Consider the following 23,956-nt stretch of genomic DNA (forward strand, 5'->3'; position numbering starts at 1 on the left):
ATGCATTTAAGGTGTATTTGAGGGCGGCTGGTGGCGCTAAGTTCAATGATGACGAAAAAAGGAGGCGGCATTGCTAAAATGCATTGCCACTGAAGGATTAAGAGTATTCTGTCATTTGCCTGGTAAAGATGTGACAATACCAGGTAGTGGTGAAGGAGAAAGAATTGTGAGTGCATATGAGACTGCATTAAAGAAACTGGAGGTTCACTTTGGAAAAAGAATTAATGTGGTACTGGAGCGATACAAGTTCTTTTCCAGGGCACAAGGATCAGGGGAATGTATTGATGCCTATGTGACCGCATTGCATGCTCTTATGGCTACGTGCAGATTTTCTGGGAACTTGGACGAGTGCATTAGGGACCAAATAATGATGAAGACAAGCAACCAGAAAATCAGGGAAAGACTATGGATCGAAAGTGACCCGCCATTGGAAAAGGTGCTAGAGATTGTCAGGGCAATTGAAGCCTCCAGGGCAAGTGTACAGATTGTCACTGAAAGGGAGAGCTCCAGGGATGGTGTACAAGCTGTCTTGCCTCGCAAAAAAGGTGGGGGAGCGGAAAATAAAAAAGGTGTTGAAAAGAGCAATAGTCAAGGGGGAAGATGGTCTAAGGGGAAGGAAAACTGCAAAAACTGGTTGGTCAAGCCATTCTTCTGACTCGAAAGTATGTCCTCCAGGCAATGTAGAATGTAGAAAGTTCAAGCGCACTGGATATTATGCTCGCATGTGCAGGTTTAATAGTGTGGCCAGTGTGGCATCTGAAGAGTGTGCTTTAGTTCAAGAAGTTGTGTCTGTGGGCAAGACTGAGCAAGGAGTAATTTTGCATGCTGAAGGGATGGCTCGCAAGGGCCCATGGGTCTTAGTGTTGGTGAATGATCACCCCTTGGACATGTTAGTGGATTCAGGGTCACCATATACCTTAGTGGCTCTGGAGGTGTATGTGGGAAAGTTGGGAAGGGAGATATTGGCTCTTAATGTGTCTGATATCAACCCCAGTGCATATGGACAAAATCCAATTGAGGTGCTGGGATATGATTGGTCCAATTTTAAGTTCAAGGACTAGCAGACCACTGGGAAACTGTACGTGGCACACAAAGGTACGAGTATTCTGGGAATGGAGATACACCCGGGGAAGGAGGTTCCTGTACTCAGTGTTCTTGAGGTGGGTGAAGGAGGTGGTCAGTTGACAGCGGATATACTCATGGAAGAGAATCCTGAAGTGTTTTCTGATACTTTGGGTAAGCTCAAAGGATTTTCACATCGCATTATTTTGAAGAAGGGTACTGTACCCAAGGTGCATAAAGTGAGAGGCGTTCCAGTGTTGGCAAGGGATGGTTTGAGAGGGGAGTTGAACAAATTGGAAGAGGCGGGAATAATTGAACCTATTGAGTCTTCGGAATGGTTATTTCCTGTGGTTCTTGTTAAAAAGGTGGATGGAAACATCAGGATGTGTGTGGACCTACGAGAGTTGAATTCTAGTATTTGGGTTGATCGCCATCCTTTGCCGAACATTAATGAACTATTGTTGACCATGGGCACGGCAACATGTGTTTCCACATTCGACTTGTCAACGGCATATCATCAGATTGATTTACACGTTGATTCCAGGCCGCTTACCTCATTTGTAACCCCGTTTGGAGCTTATCGCTTCTGTCGTATGCCTTTTGGGCTTGCATCGGCATGGGCGTGTTCCAACACTTAATGCAAGAGCTGTTTGGTGGCTTGCCTGGGGTGTGTTATTTTCAAGATGACATTTTGGTGTGGTGTGGCTGTAGGGAGGAGCATGATATCAGAGTTCGGGATGTGATGAAGGTGTTGAAAGAGAAAGGTCTCACTGTAAAATTGTCAAAGTGTCAGGTAGGTGTAGACAAGGTGACATACTTGGGTCATACCCTAAGTGCGGAAGGTGTCAGTCCCAAGGTAGGATTGGTTCAAGTGATGAAAGATACCCCTGTTCCCACCAACAAGGACCAGTTGAGGGCATTTTTAGGTCTAGCCGAATATTACGTAAAGTTCATACCTAACTACGCCGAGAAGACTGTGGCCATGAGGGCTTTGATGAAGAAATCCGCCAGATTTGTGTGGTCCGATAAATGTGGTGAGGAGTTTGATGCAGTAAAGAGTGATGTTGAGAATGCTCCATGTCTGAGGTTGTTTAACCCCAAAAATAGAACCATGCTCACAGTTGATGCCAGTGAGGTAGGGTTGGGGGCGGTTTTGGAGCAATGGAATGATGGGGAGTGCAAGCCTGTTGCTTTCGCCTCTAGGACGTTGAGAGAAGTGGAAAGTAGGTATTCCGTAATTGAAAGGGAGGCTTTGGCGTCGAAACACTTCAGGACGTTCAACACTTCAGGAGGTCTGGGTGCTGAAACACTTCAGGACGTTCCTATGGGGTGTTCCATATGTGGTTAGGATGGATCGTAAGTCTTTGGTGCAGGTGTTTTCCACCAATGGTGTTGGAGCGGTATCTCCGAGGATAGCCAAGTGGTCTGTTGAGCTACAAGAGTATAATTTCACCATGCAGTATGTTCCTGGGAAGCAGAATGTGGTAGCTGACTGTTTGTCACGGTTGCCCATTTCGGTGCGTGATTGTTTTTATTTCAAGGAGGTTAAGTAGGAGGAGGAGTTGCAGGAATGTCAGATTGCTTGTATCATACCTGCCGTGGATAAGACAGTCTGGGACACAGAAAGTGAAGTAGATGTTGAATTGAAATGGATTACAGAAGATCTCAACAAGGGTTGGGATGTTGTTAAGGATAGACTGGAAGGCAGAGGTTATAATCAAGTGCTAGATGAGTTGGCGGAAGGCCCATGGGTTGTGTCTAGAGGTGTCAAATTGGTACTGCCAGTCAGCCTAAGAAGTAGGATTGTGGAATTGGCTCATGTGGGACATCTAGGCCGTTTATTGACTAAGAGGATATCGCGGGAGGAGTATTGGTGGCCCTCTATGGATCGTGATGTTGAGGCAGCGGAGAAGGGATGCCAGGCATGTGCCATTAGCGATAAGAGCAAGGTGGTACATCCCCAGCCTGTACATCCTGTTGAAATTCCAAGGGAGGTCTGGTCCAAGATTGCTTTAGATATCATGGGTCCCTTCGAGTGTTTGCAGCCAAAATGCAGGTTCTTATTGGTTCTTATCGATTACACATCCAGGTGGATTGAGGTGGCGGAATTTGGAAGAGTTACTACTGAATGTGTTATTGCCTTCCTGAAGAAAGTTTTTGACAGGGAGGGGATACCGGCTAGTTTAGTTACCGATAATGGGGTGCAGTTCACATCTAAAGCTATGAAGGAGTTCTTGGAACAGTGTGGTGTGGCACATCATTGCACGGCCTTGTATAATCCAAGTGCCAATGGCCTTGTAGAAAGGGCAAATGGTACCATTAAGGGTGCTATACAATTGGCTTTGGCGAATGGGCTGGATTGGCAAGAGGTCGTGTCAGAGTATTTGGCAGCATATCACAGAACCCCGTTGGTTTCCACGGGGAGATCACCCTTTGAACTCATGAGGGGGAGAAAACCGGGTACCACCCTCAGGTCTTTGGAATTGGGTGGTTGTGGTCCATGTGAGATGGACCTAGAGAATATACATCGCAAAGTATGGGCACGCCAAGAAGCTGTGAGATCCTCTCAGAAAAACAGGAAGGAGTTGCAAGTTGTGGTGGGCGGCATGGTTTGCTTAAAAAATCCCAGATTTGTTCAGAAAGGGCGGAGTGCATTCTTACCTGCCAAGAGAGTTGTAAAAAGTGGTAAGGGTCATGTGAGGTTGGAGGATGGCTCAACCTGGAGCAAGAGACGTGTGGTGGTTCTTGGAGAGAGTGTGAAGGATTCCATTGATGCTGAAGATGGTGATGTGTTTGATTTTGATCCCGAGATAGGGCATGAAGGTAGGGGCAGAGACAGAGATGATGGCAGAGCTGCGAGTGGTGTGGTTGGGGACAACATTGTGGAATGTCAGGATTTGATTGAAGAAGAAGGAGAGTACGTAGGTGTGGGGCGTCCGGTTAGAAGTTATAGACCACCTGTAAAACTTAGAGATTATGTATGTTAGCATTTTTGGTACCCATGGTACTGAATAATATGGTGGATAATTCTGTAACATCTCTGTTCATACATTTAGGTTACTGTGCCGTTCCATTAGTTCATTTTCTATTCTTCTATCCACTTTAGGTTTAGGTAATTCAGTTTTGTGATAAAATTGTTGTTGTTGGTATTATTCAAAGAAAATATATATATATTTTGCTGCATTTCACTGTTTTGTTATGTAAGGGAAGAGGATATGTTGTAATGAGTTATACGTGTGTGGCGCGTGTGGAATGTTGATCCGTATTCAGGAATCAACATTCCACAAGGGCCAGTTGGTGCTGTTCTCTGATGGCGGCTGCGGCTCCGGGGGTCCAGTAAATAAAGAAGTTATTTCCACTTACCTGCGTGTTAGCTTCCTTCATGATGCTCTATTTTGCACAAGAATATAATGTTTACATAGGGAGGGTGTTAATGATCCTTATTAGCACTTTATCTTACATCTCTGTCTGTAGTAGGTTATTCAGAAAATATTTTTTAACACTGTGTTCCATGTTTTGCATCAAATTAATAAATGAACGTGATGTGATTTAAAAGTGATTCTGCCTCTGTTAGCTCTCATTTGTTCCTCCTGCTTCCTAGTAGAAGAAATGTTTATCTATTATACATTTGATCAATTCAGATTGAAATGGTTTGTTCTTGTGAGATACTCTCCTGTTGTTCATATTGTTGACCCGATGTGTCTGCGAGTTTCGGGGTATATCCATCCATATTTTATGGTATGCATGTGCAGCACTTTGCTGAGTGGGTGCAGACATTTTGGGCCTCATTACGAGGCAGGCGCTCCCGTAATGACTGGTGCCGTCACAGGACCGGCTCCGTTCATTACGGGATGCCTGATTACGAGGTCCCCTAGCGGGACCCGGAAAAGACGTCTGGTAAAACCAGACGACCTTTCCGGGTCCCGCGAGGGGACCAAGGAGGTAATAACGGGCCCGTTGTTAACGGGCCCCTTATTAGCTCCCTCCCCATTCCCATTGAGCCCTATAGGGGCTCAAATGGGGATGGGTTTTTCCAATGAGGACTTACCGGGTCCTCCATGGTTGGAATAGCCCGGTAAGTCCTCAATGGAGGAACCCGGTACTGGAACCCGGTATGGAGGCAGCCATGCCCATATTAAGGGCATGGCTGCCTCCATACTCGTAATGAGGCCCTTCATGTCTGTATGAATTAATGTACTCAAAGACAGAATAGAAGCTGGCGTATTCTTCCCCTTTCTGGTTTGATCCTTTGGTTATGAACATGGCAGGACTGGACACTCTGTCCTTCACTGATGAGCAGTTAGCGGCAGCCTTTAGTGCTCCTTCATTATTCAACAACCTAAATACTGAACAACCACGCAAATCTAGTGTAACGAGCGATTCCCTACTGAAACTCAAAAAGAAAGATTTTAGAACCTAAATGCATAGTCATTTGTTGACAGAGTACCTATGTGGCAATATTATACCTCTGTGCCTACAAGTCCACAACAAACCATGTCTGTTCGTAGAAGATAAAGAATATAAATCATCATTCTCATGTGTTGCTATGAAATGCAGCAGAGATGGGAAGCTACGAACGATTACGATGGCATAAAAGATGAGTCATAAAATAGAGGTAGCTGCTTTTTCTACAGATACTACAATCCAGTATGCCAAGGACAAGTTAGAAATGATTGAGAAACAAATCACTGAGTTTGTCAAAAAAAACTACCAATAAACAAATGGATAAACTCAGAAAAGATTTACAAAATGTCTGTTAAGGAACAGGAACATCCTTGTAAACCTAGATTATGCCACCCAATATCCAGAGGCTTTTCCCTTGAGAGGAAACACCACCAAAGCTATAATCAAGGTGCTCTTTCCATTGTTCACCTGAGTTGGCTTCCTTACCATAATATGTACTGACTGGTGCAGTATTTTCCTGTCTATGCTGATGGGTGAAATGAAATATCACATGAATATCAAGACCAATAAAGCATCAGTGTATTATCCTCAGACCAATGGTCTGGTGGAGAGCTTTAACCAATCATTGAAGTGCATCCTGAGAAGGTTGGTCACCGAAGATGGAAAGAACTTGGATGATTTAATCTCTTGTGCTCTTTTTGCTGTGAGGAAGATGCCCCACTCAACCACTGGAGTCTCTCGTTTTGAGCTTGGTGTTTGTCCAGATCCTCCTGTATGTCCTCAACATCATCAGAGAAGAGTAGAAAGGGCCTGAAATTCGACAGCGCCAGCATTCACCCTTGGTATACAATACTTGAGAGTACCTGGGGAAGGTACAAAGCCTTGTGAAAACACTTCTTTAAACAGCTCAGGCCTGCCAGGAGAACGCCTATAATGGAGTTGCCAAGCTACGCACCTTTGAAGTAGGAGACAAAGTTATGGCACTTCTCCCCACCACACTGAATAAATTACTGGGCAGGTAAAGTCCGGCAGGGTGATAGTAGAAAACCATCCCAGCAATACCACATTAATAAGTCAAAAACAAGTCAAGAAAACAGCAACCCCCAGCTCCTCGCTCTCTACAAGAAGAATACCCGAGCAACTTCCTTACCAACGCAAATTCATAGAGTAACCATTCCTCCTGGTCTTCCTACCTCAAGCCCTAGAGAACTGGCAAAATTGCTGGAGAAGTATCCTGATGTGTTCTCCCCAAATCCAGGAAGGATACAAGGCTTGGTACACTAGATACAAACACCATCAGGAAGATTGGTCAGATTGAAACCATATTGACTATTGAAGGCCAGAAGATATGAAAATGCCCCGCCCTTTCCTCAACAGCCTCTGAGGGACAGTCATATTTCCTGTTGGAAGAAACACAATCTTTACTGCAGCTAAGAAACTGGTGACTGGGTCTCTTGCCCTGGCGGGGAAAGGGTCTGCAAGTAACTTTGAAACATCCCCATGCTTGGGAAGAGCATAAGGAAGGGGGATGCCATATTTAAAGGGAACCTATTCTGGTAACAGAGGTGTTTCAAACCCCCAAGTCATTACTTGTGGCATTTGCTGTTGCTCAGCATTGCAACATTTGACCTAGAAGAATGACAGCCTATTTTGAGAGGGAAAGCCACATTTGCACACCTGATTGAGACAACAGATGCTTCAGGCACTTGGCTAACTCCTGAACATTAAGTTAGTCACTCCCTCAAGGCGCCTGGATTGAAATATCCTCTTCTGCCGCAAGGAAAAGCACCAAGCATCCTACTTGAGCCTGCCTAAGTAACTATTGGTCTCATCACGAGTTGGGCGGGTAGCCCTAAAAGTGGCTTCAACGAAATTATCGCCGCCAATACCACTCCGCTGGATCATGAGCCAGTGTAAATACCGCTGACTGTAAAACAGCCAGCGCTATTACAGCCGGCGCTATTACAGCTGGTGGACCTGCGCCGATACCATAAAATGCAATCCCTGCCACATCACAAGTCCCTGCACGGCACTATTAGCACTGTAAAACGGCAGTAATACTGCCGAAAACACAGCACAATTAGCCCCAGCCTCCTGGCAAAGGTAAATGAACACAGGTGGCAGAAATGTAGCTACAGGTGATCCCAATGCACTCTAGAGGGCTACATGAGGCACACACCTTCTCCAAACGCAGTTTCCAACACCATGCTGCCACTAGCCATTGCGAGATGGGACATGCAGCTGGTCATGCTGCGCCTGGTAGTACAGAGGCAGGACAACCAGCCCAGGGCAAAGGGACATACCACCCCCAGAGGATGAGTGTGCAGTGCCTGTGGCAGAGGCGTCTGTACGCATTACTAGAGACGATGCTAGGGATGGCCGACTGGCTCGACAGGGACTGATAGACAATTTTTTCAGAGACATTCACATGGCACATGCCATGAGCTACTGTGTAACACTCACATCAATGAATAAACACAACCATGACACAATGAGGAATGTCCTTCTGTTGCATGGATTCTGCAAATGCTGATATCCCCCGGTCAGCTCCCCGACTCACTGCCCATAGAACGTCAGAGCGGCAGTACTAGCAGTCGCCTGTGCCCGGTTTATCTCCATTGACCTCACGATCCTGCGGATGGCTCTCTGCATACAATCATGTATGGCCTGGAGGGCTATGGCCTGGCGGTGTAGTGAGTGTGTATGGACAATGGCCTTCATCTCCCATTGCCGCCTCTCGATATCGTCCAGCCTCTGGAGGACGGAGTGGCTTTGTGTTGAATGGGTCACGGGTGAAGCTCGGTGAGCCATATAAGGGGTGTCCACATCAGGCTCGGGTGTCTGGGTACGCTTACGGTGGGGAATGCTCTCAGGGGTGTGTCCCTACATCCTCCTGTGGCACTTGGCGAGATTCCTCTTGGGTGTCAATGGAAGCCCTGCCAGCAGGTGTGTTCTCAGTGTCAGCCACTGCAGCTGGCAGTGTGGGTGCAGTAGGTGTGGAGGTGGTCCTGGTGGCACGTGGTATCGGCACAGGGCCTATGCTGCCACCAGCAGGCTTGGCCTTGCCTAGTCCAGGTTTGCACCTTGGTCTTGCATGTGGCCACCCTTCAGGGGTGGTGGTGGACCTTGATGGCCTGGAGGTGCCACTTCCCGAAGGGCCTGTCCCCTCATCCTCTTCAGATTCTTCGGTAGCTGCGCGAGTGCCCGTAGGCGACATATGCAATGTCAGCTATGGTGCCTTCACGTGGGTTGGCATGTAAGACACATATGCTATGGTACAGAATGACACCCCACACATTTGGCCAGATGGGAATGGTTGTTCAGGGGACATTGCATGTGGGCACAGCATTATGGGAATGGGCACAGCCATGTATGTGTGACCCATGGCCAGGTGGCCTTTGGCCTGTGTGAGGTGAAGGCGGGATGTCCATGCAGGGGCAACTAACGTATTCCATGCATGTATGTGGTCCTGCAGGGTCACTCACGTTGTGGCATGCTCTCATGGTCAAGTGATGGCATACAGGCACAGCCTTAGTAATAGCAGCACATGGAACAGTGTATGTGTTCATGTCCCCTCATCCCCTCCCCTGGTGACGCATGCCTTGTGGGTGTGGTGGCTTCTTCTGTGGCACTGCCATGGCTCTATGGGACGCCACTGTGCAGTCAGCAGCGTTGTGCTGTGTTGTTTTGTGTTTGGCTTGCTGAACCCATGTCGGTAGAAGGAGACATGTGCTTCCATGGGGCTCATCTGCCATGCCAGCATGGGGCAGGCCAACTGGGCCTACAGCGTGTTGGTGTGTTTGCTGCGCAGTGTCATGGTTTCTCACGCACCGCAATCCTGCTGGCAGAGGGTGCACTTGGATTGGTCGTTTGCCAAGCCTTCACACTACAGTGCCACTTAGAGGTGCACATGTGCACTTGGTGCCCTGCTCCCAGGCTGCTGTGGAGGGTGACTTATGTGGCACCCCATCAATTCACTCTGATTGGCCGGTCCAGCTGCTGGGTCTGCTGGCATGTGTCTCTGTCCACTACGGCATCTTGTGCTAGGCTGAAATTTATGCATGATCATTTGCTCTGTGGGATGGGGGACGACTCCCCTCCTTCCTCCAGGCTGCTGGCACCCCGCCTTTGCTCCACCATCTCCCTCGACTCCCTCCATGTCGAGGATGCTGCTACACTTCCCCCATGGTGTCAAGATTAGGGGCTCAGTGGTAACTCCTCCTGTTGCCATGGCCTTCTGCTGGTGTTGGGAGAGGAGTACACGCACCCTGACTCCGAGGTCGTTTCACCTCTTGCCGCAGTTCTCTGCGTCATGGGGACACTGCCTACCGCAGTCACCTTATAGCTTATTGCCAGCCAGATTGCAGTTTTGCGCTGGCCTGTAGTTTTGCGCAGTCTGCTGCCATGCAACTCCTCACAGTGGGCTACTATCTCAGCTGTGAGGACTACCAGTTCTCCCCCAATGAATTTTGGCTTTCTCAGCAGGTTCACTGGCACCTTCCCTTGGGTCCGCTCCTGAGACATGTAGCCAGTGACTTTCAGGTTTGGATGGCTGCAGGAAGTGGGTGATTAAGGTTGGATTCAGTTTTTAAAGATGGGCGCCCCCATGCTTCCCGTTCCGGCAATGATGCGATTTCCGCTGGCGGTAATTAGCGCAGCGAGTTCGGCCAGTTGCCTGGTTTCGGCGCCGATTCCACCAAGCGATATTAGCGTTACCACCAGAGTGGGCTGCGTGTTCACACAGTGATTTGGAGCTAATAGTGCTGCTGGTCCGGGCAGTAACAGAAATTCCGTCCAGCGGAATTTCCGCCAGGAGACCACCCAACTCATGATGAGGACCTATGGTAGTAAACCTTTGGACTAAATGTCAATTTCCATAGCTTTTCCTGGTACTCGACAGGCCTTTTTTACCCTGGGCCCTAGAGAATGGTTAGGTCCCCTTTTCTTTTTTTACATTTTAAGATATTTTATAGTAGCCATTTTCTTTTTTGCTTCTCTTTTCTATTAGTCTATTTGCCTATTTTTGCTATCCCTCCTGCAGTACAATGCCCACTTTGCCTGTCTGTAACCTGTATGATGGTGTGCTTTACCCCTGCAGAGGTGGGTTATTAGTGAGTTTAGTTGCTCTGCGCTGTAAGTAAAGGCCTTGATTGAACATTCCTTTTATTTTGCTACTCGCCGCACTGTTGTTTGGATATTTCTGCTTCTGCCCTAAGCCCATGCTAGCGATATAGAGGCAAATGAGGGATGTGTCGTGAAGAAGGTTCTCCACCCCCATGAGGGCCTTTGTGGGAAGTTTATTAAAGCGTTTCTCTATACAAAGTACCCCTGCAACAACCTTCCACAGGTACCCCCCAACTCCCAGCAACTGCCCCTCCTTGAGCCCCGAGACCTGTATATTCTATGGCCTGTGGTTGTAACACCCTCACATTCCTCATTGTATCCGAGTCAGGTGTGAGGACAATGCCCTGAGCAATTGCAACAGTATACTGTTCACTTTCTACTGCTTAAGCTTTATGACTGGAAAACCACTGTGCTGTGTTGTGTTGTGGTACCGGTTCCGGCACAGTGCCTGACTCTATAAGCAGCCATTACCTTGAAATCTCGCTACATCATTTCGAAAGCTGTCTCCGTGCCTACTTGGCAATCGCCATCTCTGTCGGTCAGCACATCACTAGAAATCAGGACCTGGCCAGAGCAGAAAAGCAAGAAAGAAAAACCGGGAAACAAGCTTTCACAGTCATTGTGGGAACCCAGACCCATCAACATCAGACTCTCACACGCCCTCATGAAATTCACAGAATAAATCAAGAGCCTCCTCTTCAAAGAGCACCTTCACACCCTGTGAGATACACCCCCCAGCCAACCTCACTCATCCCAATATCCGGAGTGGCGGCGAGTGGCAGTCTTGCAGTATACTCTCACCACCCAGTCTTTTTTTCAGTTCTACTGTTGGAGGTGTGTTTCCTGCTACACCCAACATCATAAAACATCATTTACCCCGCGGAGCGGCACGGAGTGGCGGCGAGTGGCAGTCTTGCAGTATACTCTCACCACCCAGTCTTTTCTTCAGTTCTACTGTTGGAGGTGTGTTTCCTGCTACACCCAACATCATAAAACATCATTTACCCCGCGGAGCGGCGCGGAGTGGCGGCGAGTGGCAGTCTTGCAGTCATGTCGGGCAAGACGGGCCCGAACGCCACCTTACCATCTACGCTACAACCCCTGGACTCCGAAGATTCGACAGGTCGCGTTCTAAGAAGTAACGCAAAACTGTTGTTTAAAAACACAACTGCAAATCTTACAGATATTCTCAACTATTCCCCTGTGACTCAGGTGGAAATATCAGACGACCATCTACCACCCCAGAGCCTCGGTCTTGCAGTATACTCTCACCACCCAGTCTTTTTTTCAGTTCTACTGTTGGAGGTGTGTTTCCTGCTACACCCAACATCATAAAACATCATTTACCCCGCGGAGCGGCACGGAGTGGCGGCGAGTGGCAGTCTTGCAGTATACTCTCACCACCCAGTCTTTTCTTCAGTTCTACTGTTGGAGGTGTGTTTCCTGCTACACCCAACATCATAAAACATCATTTACCCCGCGGAGCGGCGCGTAGTGGCGGCGAGTGGCAGTCTTGCAGTATACTCTCACCACCCAGTCTTTTCTTCAGTTCTACTGTTGGAGGTGTGTTTCCTGCTACACCCAACATCATAAAACATCATTTACCCCGCGGAGCGGCGCGGAGTGGCGGCGAGTGGCAGTCTTGCAGTCATGTCGGGCAAGACGGGCCCGAACGCCACCTTACCATCTACGCTACAACCCCTGGACTCCGAAGATTCGACAGGTCGCGTTCTAAGAAGTAACGCAAAACTGTTGTTTAAAAACACAACTGCAAATCTTACAGATATTCTCAACTATTCCCCTGTGACTCAGGTGGAAATATCAGACGACCATCTACCACCCCAGAGCCTCGGTCTTAAAACACCAGTTCATCTGGGAAAAGGACATACGACCTTGGGAAAAGGCTTCTTTAAAAAAGTTACTGAAACGCCTTTCTTCATCCGTAATAATAAGCAATTATCAAGACAAAACGGAGTGGACTCACCTGAGGAAAGCGCTACGGCTCCGGACGCCCACGACACCGAGCCTCCACCGACCTCGTTGCCTGCGGTCTCCATTCCACTTCTGCGGACTGGCCTAACACTGCCCGTAGGGGTGGCCGCGTTGAGTCCCCCGGCAGTGCCGCCTAGTCTATTGCAGGAGGTCGCGCGGGCGAGATTGGCTCCTGCCGGCAGCCAGCAGCCCCCGGGAGGGGGGACCGCATTGAGCCCCGTGCTCATGCCATCTGAGCTTCTGCTGGCTTTCGACAAGCCGACACCAGCCGCGGCCGCAGCTCCGCGGTCCCCCGGAGGGGAGACGGCGTGGAGCGGGCAGGCGACAACGAGTCTGGCGAGACAGGCGAGGGGGATGGCGAAACCGGAGGATGCCACTTCGGAAGGCGATGTTTCCCACCCCCCTTGGGGGAGAGAGGGGTCTTGGCGCTCGACCTTCCTGGGGGGCATCAGCCCGAGGACCGAGAGCTGCAGCGCCTGAGCACGCCAGGAATTGAGAGCACACCGCTGGCACTAACAAACGAAAGTGAAACCACAACAGCACCTCCTACTGCCGCAGTCCTGGCAACAGCATCAATTCATAGCGAAGATGCTTTTAATTCCATATTAGACAACTCTAATGGTGACAAAAATGAGGAGATCGTTCTAAACTTACCACCCCCTTGCGAAGCCAAGGCCTCATCCTCTGACAATACAAAAAAAAAGAGACCCCGGCTTCTTGATGACCCCACCAAAGAAAACCCTAACCAAGACCCATTAATTAAACAAGGTAAACCCGTGAGCTCGGCCAAATTTTCATCAAAACAGGTGATTTCCACCAAAACATTATGGGCGACACCCAAAGTTTCAAGGAAGGGCCTCAAAAAACCTCAACGCCCCTTGAAGTTACTATCAGACTTTTTTTTACAAACATTCTAAAGCCATCCAAGAGAAATGCAAAGAACTAACAGACGCGGAAATCCTTGAGGCAGCAGATGCAATTACATCGCAGGCTGATACAAGCAAATCGAAAATTACCCTATCCTCTCATAAAAGAAGACAACAGACCAGTACTTAACAGGGACCTGATAAAACGACATTTTTCAGGCCAAGTTACCCCAATAATTCCACAAATAACGATCGAAGAGGAGGGGGTGCAAAACGTTTTAAATTCGATTCTACCATCAACACCCATTTTTACACCAGCTGCACCTACCGTCAGCAATACAACGGTCCCAACCGCAGTTCTCACTTTGGCCTTTCAACAAAGCCAAACCAACATTGACCAAGTAGCACAGATTCAACTTCAACCTCACAATCAAGAGAAACGGGAGGAGGTGAGGCCACCACCTCCTCCACATAGTCCGATTTCCCCGAAGCCAGTAGGCCTCCCTATGATGAGTACTATTCAACCTATACCACAAGTTTCGGCACTTGATAAGGATGCAACACCCCGACAAAGTGACAGCAATATCCACAAAGAACAAACATCTGAGACTTCGTCATCGTCTCCAGGAGAGGTCCACAAGTCCACGCTACAAACCCTGGAAAGGGATCCTGGAAGAAACCACCCTGCTAGAACTAAAAACAGACTCCAGTTTGAGAAAACTCTAGACACCTTCTACTCAAACTTGGACAATTACAACAACCAAAGAAGACACTCTTTAGACCTCCCCTCCAGAAGGACATCAGCCGTTACGATGCCAGTTACACGACCACCATCACCCTCCAGAGGCAGACCGACATCACATAGCCACACACCTTCAAATGACTCTCAGTCAAAAAAACTTGATACCTGCACTCTGATGTCAGCACTATCGATAGCCCTAAACCCATTTGTCAAACTGTACGAAACAATCGGAGATACAATGAAAGACCATACATCGATCCAAACGTCAATGCTAAACAAACTAACTTTTTTGGAGGGCTATATCTTGGCCTTAGAAGCAAAGATCCAGTTGACTGAGAACAAACAAATTCAAAATCCACCCACATTTTCACCCCAAAAACAGATTCAAACTACGTGCCTTATTCCTCAAGAAAGGACACTAACAAATTCAAAAGGCACACAAACACACCCATTCATCGACTTAACTGTACCTCCAACCTTTATGACAGAAAACACCAGGTCATCAAAAGGAGGGAAAGAAGTCAACCTCAAAAGAAAAGGATCCGTGGCATTAGAACCAATTTTTCAACAACTGGTTTCAGTCAATTCAGAAGCCACAGCCCCCCAAAAAGGCCCAACAACTCAGCCAAAAGTGAAAGGGACATCTAAAGTCCCACGAGAAGTAAACAATGCCGAACATGAAACAGAAAACCATTCTCCTAGAGGAGCTGAAGCTTTTCTAAACGACGAGGATTTGATGAATATTACCCAACATCTTTCAGATCAATTCACAACCTTAACTCAAGAGGTGCAAGGAACAACAGACTCCCCTACAACCCGTACATCTTCACAAGAAAACTTCGACATAGAAACAGAGATCTTGGAATCGCCTTTCTCTACCCTCGAAGAACGAAGACAGCGGCTGACCGTGATCAACCACAATCCAAAAGATTGCTCATTGGAAAAGCTGGGGACTGTACCTAACTCCAATCTTCAAAATCCAGAAAGAGAAAAACGCGAAACAGAACCCCATCGACAACTACCAAGGCCTACCCGTAGATCGCGTAGTAGCCCCCATTCTCACAGACCAAAAGCCCAGTCACAGAAATCTCCAATCAGACCCCACGCAAAGGAAACTCCGAGGAGAACTTACAAATCGAAAACTGCCAAATACCATTCAAAACCTCAAACACGATGGATATGGAAATTAGAGAAGATTCCGGGTAACACCGACAGAGTGATACTAAATAGAAGAGCAGTTATGGACCTGTTTAGTTACATTCCGAAACTCCGTTCATGCAAATCAGCCGATCTCCAGATTGTTGACCCGAGCCACCAGGGCCATAGAGCAATTTCGCATTTATACATAGCGTCACAAACAACAAATAACGCTTTTAAGTCTGCCCTCGAAGAACTTTTAATCATGGGCTACGACCTAACGGAATCTTCAAGAGAAATCAATCCACGCAACTACCGAGAAAATAAAGATCCTCAAGAGCCCATAAGAGTAACTGAGCACCATCGATTTCTACGCCAAACTCGTCCTTCGTCTAGGAAAAAAGCACTTAATACCATCTTTCGGGACCAAAAACCAACCACTGGCAAAGCGACCCAAAAGCAAGATTATACTCGACCTGTTAAAGGTCTGGAAAACTTAACTTCAACGTCCAAGAAAATTAAAAACCTTGAGACACCCGCCAGAACCAAATATTCGAAAGAAGATCTAAAGTTTCAAAGGACAGTTCAAAATGAGTCCTACCAGGCGGCTACAATTCCACTTCAAACCTCGTCTCTCCATTCATTTTGGTCCTGGCTGCCGAAAGCCCTCAAGCAAAATTTACAAAAATAGCCACTCAAGAGAAGGATATTCAGCAACCCTACCAATTACCAGAATCCAAATGCTCAAGACCAAATAAAAATGTGCTTGTGGAACACCCGAGGTTTTCTTCATTTAACAGCCCCAGGATCCACGAACATAATAGACTACGACATCATTTGTCTTCAGGAGACATGGCTCCTTCAACCCCCTGTTCTTGATGGTTACGAGATCCACACAGTGTCGGCCAAGAAGGGCCATCTAGGCCGTCCAACAGCGGGTCTGCTCATCGCTATCCGCAGTGGACGAGGCCTAACCGACTCACAAAAAATAAAGGAAAATCACTTTATGATGATGGTAAAACTAAACTGGGTTACAATAGACGAAAAAGCGAACAAAACACTAACGAAGAAATTAATAATCATCACCATCTACTGGAACCCTGCAACCATCGAGTGCGTGAAATTCATCAAAACAATAGAACAAGAACTGGACTGGGTGCAAGTCACACAGCACCCAGATTACGTAGTCTTATGTGGAGACCTAAACATCACTAGCCAACATCGCGAGAAGGCAAAAGAGCCCAAACTGAAAAAACGTCCAAGCGATCAGAGATCTATTAAATGGCAAAACCTCATGAAATCCAGATCTTTCGACAACTTGGATCAAGTTTTCCCTGACCCAAACAGACTACCTACATGGGAAGGAGCGAAATCTAATTCCACAATTGACTATATTTTGGTATCACGCCCCTTATTACTACACATCAACTCCTTTAAAGTGATCAAAACAAGGGAAAGCGATCACAACCTTCTCGAAACTACCTGGACTACAAACCCACCGAACAATCACACTATGAGTGCAGAAATTGAACTCAGTGCTCAAGGGACAAGACTCAGAATTACGGAAAAGGCAATAACAACTATTACAACGCTCTATAACGACTGTAGCAAACATCCACACAGGATGGCCGTGGACTACACACCTTTGTTGACCGTCTTTAGAGCCCCACACAGGAACAAAAAGTCAAATGCAGCTGACCAAAAACATACGTACGATATATGGGTCGCCGAAAGAAAAAGAGAGCTGAGAAAAACAAAAAGACAAGCTCGGAAACTCGACCTTCCACAGGCCACGGCCACCATTAAAGAAGCCGTTACAAAGTATAAATCTTGGCTAAAGGGCCATCGGCATAAGCTTTACCAACAAGATGTAGAAAACATTCTGAAAGCTATAACAGGAAATTATGCCAGAGACTTTTGGTCCCTCCTCCACTCAACAACGCCAGGCGCCCGACCGTGTCAACTGAACGGAATTGGTCAGTCGGACTGGGAAGCTCATTTCAGCACTCTCTTCAAGAGTATCACGACCACAGCTCCTACGACGGAAAACAACGACACCTCTTGGATCTGTTTAGACAACACTGAAGATATCATAATGCTAATTAAAAAACTAAAACCATCACGCGCTCCTGGCCCTGACGGCATCACGAATTTTGATTTGAAAGCACACCCGGAAGCCTGGGCGCCCTTGTTGAGCCAAATCTTCAGACGCTGTTCCGTCACAAAATCTATTCCCCCATCGTGGAAAAGGGCTAACGTGGTACCCATCTACAAGAAGGGAAATAGGTCAGATCCTAGCAGCTATCGTCCTATTGCTCTTCTTGACCCAATAGGAAAGTTGTTTGGGTCTCTACTGCTAAACCATTTCACTGCTTGGGCCAACGAAACTCCGTGCCAGGACAACCTACAAACTGGCTTCAAAAAGAATCTGGGGACAAACGCCAATATATTAATACTGAGTGCTCTCAAAAGTAAAATCTTGGAGGGACGTCCACGTCTATTCATCGCCTTTGTCGATCTGACACAGGCGTTCAACAAGGTGGATCGTGACAGATTATGGAAGAAACTGGCTCTATGGAAATGTCCCCCAGACATACTTAATCCTATTAGAGCCCTACACTCTAACACCTCCATGCGGGTACGCCTCAACCAACAAGGATTGTTAACAGAAGAGATAACAACAGCCAGAGGGGTTAAACAGGGCTGCCCCCTGGCCCCGGCCCTGTTTTGGTCCTATCTAGGCGACTTCCAAGAAACCGAAAAAGAGATTCGAGCTTTTCCCCCTAAACTTGGAGGAGATCAGATTAATCGACTCCTCTATGCTGACGATTTAATCCTTTTGGACAACACCCCAATAGGCCTGCAACGCCAACTCACAAATTTACAACAATACATGATGGTAAACAATCTGGAAATTAACCAATCAAAAACTAAAATGATGGTTATTGAGAAATTTGCAAAAAAGAAAGCCACATTACCCCTAAAACTAGGCTCGACTACCATCGAGAAAGTCTCTAGTTTTAAATATCTTGGGGTTATCTTAGATAGCTCGCAAAGAGATAAAGCGATGAAAGAGGCATTATACGGAAAAACCACAAAATTAGCCACACAAGGAAAAGCTATCGATATCAAATTCGGCAGATTCTCAATCATCCCTGTACGAGACTTCTACAAAAAGAAAGTCATACCATCTCTGACATATGGTGTTGATGCAATGCCGAATCTCCCCCAAGGCTTGTGGCAAAGCCTGGAAGCATCTTTTTGGAGAACAGTCCTAGGCCTCCCAAAAACCACTCCGATAACATTAATTAGACGCAAACTCACTCTTTCCTCTTTAAAATCAACTATCGACTGTAACAGTGTCTTGCTGTACCGGAAATGTATACAGAAAGACGCCCCACACGCTTACAAGTTGATAAGCGAAGAAATTCGTCTCAGCACCTGTCAAATGCTCACTCGCTGGGAAACTAAAATCCTATCCATCCTGGGCTCAGTCGTTTGCAGCACGGAGGATCTCATTAGCAACCCAGTCACAGTCACCAAAAAAATCAAGGAACTGGACTGGATTAATACTATCGAAACTGCTACTCGATACAAACTTACTACTCATCTTCCAGTTTTCTGTAAGAAACTTGATTCTGTTCAACCATATTTGAAACTATTTCCAAACAGATCCACGCGAAATTACTTCTTAAAAATCCGACTTAACCTTTTGGAAACAAATGAAATCTTAGCGATTAGACACCTATCCGCGACCAGCAGCTGCCGGCTTTGCAAATCTACCACGGCAAAGGAATCCATACGTCATCTTCTTTTGAACTGCCCTGCAACGACAGACATTCGCCGCATTTATTTGAAAGACATTTTCACAAACTTTACCCTGCAAGATGAAGAATCGTGCTGGAACAAACTGAGATATGGTAACAAAAAGTCATGGCAGCTCGCAACAATAAACATTATGAACCACATCTTCAATGTGCTTCTTCCGCTGCAGGCTCCATGTAATGTTCCACCAACTTGATCGGCAAATACGCAGGGCAGTTCTAGACGCTCTAGACGTTCTAGAAGTTTTAAGCTTCAGTACTTCGAAATCTTTGTTAAAAAATCTTTTAGATTAAATACAAAAAAAAAAAAAAAAAAAAAAATATCCATTGTCATGGACTGTCCTCACCCCCACGTTCACCCCCACCCTATCTTTTAGTACTCTGGCATGTTCCCCACTAACTGTGAATGTTAACTATTCCCAGATAGCCTTAGCGGTATATCAGTAATTAATGCTATGTTAAAGGGTCTGTTGCCCTGGCAGACATAACCAACTAATGTATGCATTTAACCCATTCCGCTGCTGCCCGAACCTGGTTTCACCTATAAATCCCCAAAATACAGTAATTCAATAAAGTAATTCTATGGGAACGATTACAACAGTGTTTGAAATACTAATGTTTGATACTAAATTATCGGCCATAATGAATGAACAAATGTATCTTTTACTGCAGCTGATATGCGTTTTGATATCTCCTTGCCTTTCTGATGTCCATTCTCCTCTCTCCTTTCAGGAGCATCCGGGAATGCTACAGCGCGCATCCTCGACTGGTCTGGGGAGATCGCTGAATCCCTGGGGCAGCTGTACGACAGCCAGCAGGGCTGCGACTTCCTCATTGACGCGGTGGGGACCAACAATGCGTCTGAGCCCTTGAAGCTCTGTGCGCACAGCCTTATTCTTTCTGCGAACAGCGAAGCCCAGTTCCTGCTCAGAGATGGCGAAAATGCCTCCACTCTCCGGTTGGAGGAGGACTGTCTTCCCTACGTGGAGCCATTCATCAGGTAAGGGGGCCTTCTGCTGCTGGTGCATGTCCAAGCCTCTAGTATTGCAGGTTCCATCAACTTGGGTTCTGCGTGTGTGGCTTCGACCTATGTAGCAGACAACGGCAACCTCTTTGTGAAAACTTAATATGATGCCACTATTTTATTAAGTTCTAAGATGTAACTTCTCATCCGAGCAAAGCAGTATTTGCTCCCTTATGTGGTGCGTGCCCTTTAAGGGCGTACACAGGCGGCGGAGTGACGTTGCACTCTGGCGCGTGTGCTATAAATAAAAGGGGTTCACATACACCCACCGCGACTAGGGTTCCGTGTGTTGTTCTGGAGAAGGATTCTTCTAGAAAGTGAAGTTTCTGGACGGAGGTTCTGCATCTGTAGGCAATCCTAAAGCCGTTCTGCGAGGATGAATATTCAGATTCCCACAGCGCAGCAGCTTTATGTCCTCATAACTGCTGATCCCATATGCATGCAACTTACATTGGCCAACCCCTTATCCTCCCAGTAAATGAATTAGAACACAGTTTGTCAATTAAAAGGCTGTAGGATTTTATTATACAGATATGGTTATGGGAATAACAATAATCACATATAATAATATCATACTTTTGGGCACCGGGCCCTGAGGTTACCCCCTCTGGCCCGTGCCGCCTTTCCTGTCCCACGACTTGTTGTGGACACCGTACAGTGACCTGTACCTCTTTTCCTTTGTTCTTCTCCCTTCTTTTGTAGGGTGGGAGGGTTCTGTGGTAAAGAAGCAAAGAGTGGAAGACGCTCCTCCTCCTCCTGTTTGTTTGGGTCCCCGTTCAGGGTCCACAAACAGATTGTGTTTTCTTAGAGCATACTGCTCTTATTTATAAGACCCAGGGGAGCCCTGGGTCTTTGATGTGCATAGTGGTGGGGGCTGTGGCCCAGCCCCCAGGCGGGTGTAGCCGACTGTCGGGCCCCCTGAGGGGGGGCAGGTCTTTGAAACTGTGCCCTGCCTGACTGTTGGTTTCTCCTAGGTGCTTAGCACCTTGTTGCTTTGTGGAAGGGTGAGGTGATAGTCTCTGCCACACAAAGCCAGGAAGGGTGAGGTGTGAACAGAGTGTCTCTGAGTCTGTGGGGGAGAGGAGCAGGCTTGGGGGTGGGGGCTGCCCCTCTCCCTAGCCTGCGGATGGTAACAGCAGTTACCCTGCCTCGCCTTGGGCGGCCCTGCGGCATTGCCCAGACTATACACACTTTTCCAGAACAAAGCATACGCAGTCCCCAACGGCACAATGACAGTCACCATATGTGTAACGGAGGCCACCAAAGCATATCTTCGCCATGCAAGAAATACGTGCATTCACTGCACGCAACAGTAAAAAGGCACAGGAACCCTGGTTGCACCGGATCTATGTGGATACTGGGAAAAAATCATGTTGAAGCCCAAAATACCGATTTTGTTTACCCTTTTTTACCACATTGAGCCCCTCCCACAGCTCACCAAATACCCCTCCTCCTTTTATATTTGCTTAACCCCGCACCATACACATATATATATGGTCAAATGTGGGTCTCGGATTTTGGTATTTTGAGCTTCGACATTTTTGCATTCTCGGTTTTCGTATGATCCCAATACGCCCAGGGTCCCAAGCCTTTCATCATTGGATGCAGTTAAACATCAGAATCCTTATCGAACAAACCAATCCTCTCCTGGATGTTTGGACTCTTTCACTTGGATTCGGTGTGCTCGGCACAGTGAGGACTATTTTGGTGTTTGCAGTCGTCAGGGGAACTGGACTTATGCCAACACCTTTTGGTGACGTATAAGGCACGACCACCAACTCCTAAAAACGAGACAAAAGAACTATTCAGTCAACTTCACACAGGGACCACTTCTACAAAGCCGTCCAATGTACTCCCCCTGCCTCTACTTCTACAAAACGCCCAGGTGGTGGAATGAGATTGTAGTGGTCTACCTACAACACATATACAGGGCACAGCACGCAGACATTTTAAGTAAAGCCCTGTCCAGTTTTGTTAAATTGGTTGTGCTCGCCTTCTAAAGGTTTTTGCCCTCTAAAATATATTCAGTGCTCACCATAAATGGAAAAGGCGCATAGCCTTAAATTCATGGACAGATCACTTGATTGCAGCAATAAAGGTAGCACAATTTTAGGATTAGCTTTTCATAAATGTGCAGAACTAGATGACATGAAAGCCCACGTAGGCAAGAGAGCTTCTAGGAGGATCCTTCAAATGTGATGTTCCTGAAATTAAAGGGGAATCACCTTGTTCTATCCATGGTAGGGTGAAATACCCTTCTGAATCAAAAGATTGTCGCCATTTCCGCTTTACCCCCTACTAGGAACTAAAGAAATGTATGAGCAAACCAATCAGAGTGGCCCGTTCCTGAACCCTTCTTGAAGTGCTGCTAGGAAAGAAATGTCAGTCAGATGTGGTTTGAGTTGCTCCATTAAAAAGCTTCCAGAAAAGGGGACCATTTGTTCTTGATGCCTTATTATTTAAAGGAATGTGTCTATGTAATGGTGATTGCTGGTGGTTGTAAATTGTCTCCTGGTTCCCTCCCATAGCATTCCTGTGCTCTTGTTCGAACCCATGCAAACAACTGTAGCCTCTTATGCAAACTATCCATTGCTCTCCACAGTCAGGCGACAGTCGCACACATTTATCCTGCAAAGGTGAAGAACTCTTTGTGGCTCTGCAATAGAACATTCACAGGTAGCGGGCAACAGTGACAGTAAAGAGCCATACACGTTTAATTTCTCGATGATCAGTATGGGGGATTATACACTCCCCACAGGGCTCCACAAAAATAAATCTTACTGGTATGTGCTCATAATAGGGGCAAACAGTGGAAAGACAGATAATTTAGCTAATCCTATTTTAATTGATGAAATAGGGAATGTTAAAAAAAATTAACTTCATAGTTATTTGGAGGACAATTAAAAGAAGTGAATACTCAATGAGCAATCTACAGTATGTCCTCTTTTTTTGTTAGGGGCTCGTTCAGGGAGGACTATGGAACAAACGTAAAGACAGGGTTTCCACAGCAAGCTACCAAGTAATGTAACACTAGTGATTGGATACTTGGCCACAACCTGGGTGAGTTTAAACAGTCATCTTTTTTAACATATATAAAAAGATGAAATGGTCGGAATTACAAAAATATAACATTTTATTACATCACATATCATAAAAATGTTGACCCGTTGGTCACATTTGCAAATCATCACAACATAAAACAGAATGTATCACAAAACAGAAGCTGGTGATATGCCAGTAATTTCCTTTTTACTGAAACAGTGTATCACAACAAAATCTATACTATAGCTACGGTGATGTTAGTAGCCTAAGGGTGACTTTAAACAGTACAATTCATATTTCATTTTGAAAAAGTCCCCGTAATGATTGTGCCGACAGAAGTTTGTCTGTTTCCAGCCTTATTCTTGAACACACGTTTAGACTAACAGATATTGGGGAAACATTTAGTCATCCATGTAAGGTTTTCTTCAGGACACAAAAAGCCAGAGAGTGTCAAGGTAAGGGATGTTGTATTGGAAGTACTATTGCATTTTCTCCCAGCGTAGCTTCAAATATTTGCGGTGTTAGATGCCAGTTGTGCAGTCAAACACAGCGGGTGCGGACCGAACTGTGACTCCTAATGTTAGAGCTGATTGAATCAGTAGGTGGTCTCTGCAAACATGTGGCATGCATCGGTAATTTGTATATTTTGCCGTGGAACGTAAATCCTAAATTTGTCATTGGCAGTGCACCCAGACCACGTATAGTTGTACAGAAAGTGGTGTTCCTCAAAATGCTCGAT

The 23,956-nt window shown here is 46.6% G+C and overlaps 1 protein-coding gene across 1 annotated transcript in view; it reads left to right on the plus strand.

The window, feature by feature from the left end:
• LOC138583201 (galectin-3-binding protein-like) overlaps positions 1-23,956 on the plus strand; it is a 122,425-nt gene that overhangs the window by 87,692 nt on the left and 10,777 nt on the right. The window contains exon 3 of the mRNA XM_069655229.1: positions 19,884-20,151. Coding sequence (XP_069511330.1) covers positions 19,884-20,151 — 268 coding nt within the window. The remainder of the gene's footprint in view (positions 1-19,883; positions 20,152-23,956) is intronic.

The sequence above is a fragment of the Ambystoma mexicanum genome, chromosome 3q (assembly GCF_040938575.1).
Source record: "Ambystoma mexicanum isolate Mex_15411 chromosome 3q, UKY_AmexF1_1, whole genome shotgun sequence".
Classification (NCBI taxonomy): Eukaryota; Metazoa; Chordata; class Amphibia; order Caudata; family Ambystomatidae; genus Ambystoma; species Ambystoma mexicanum.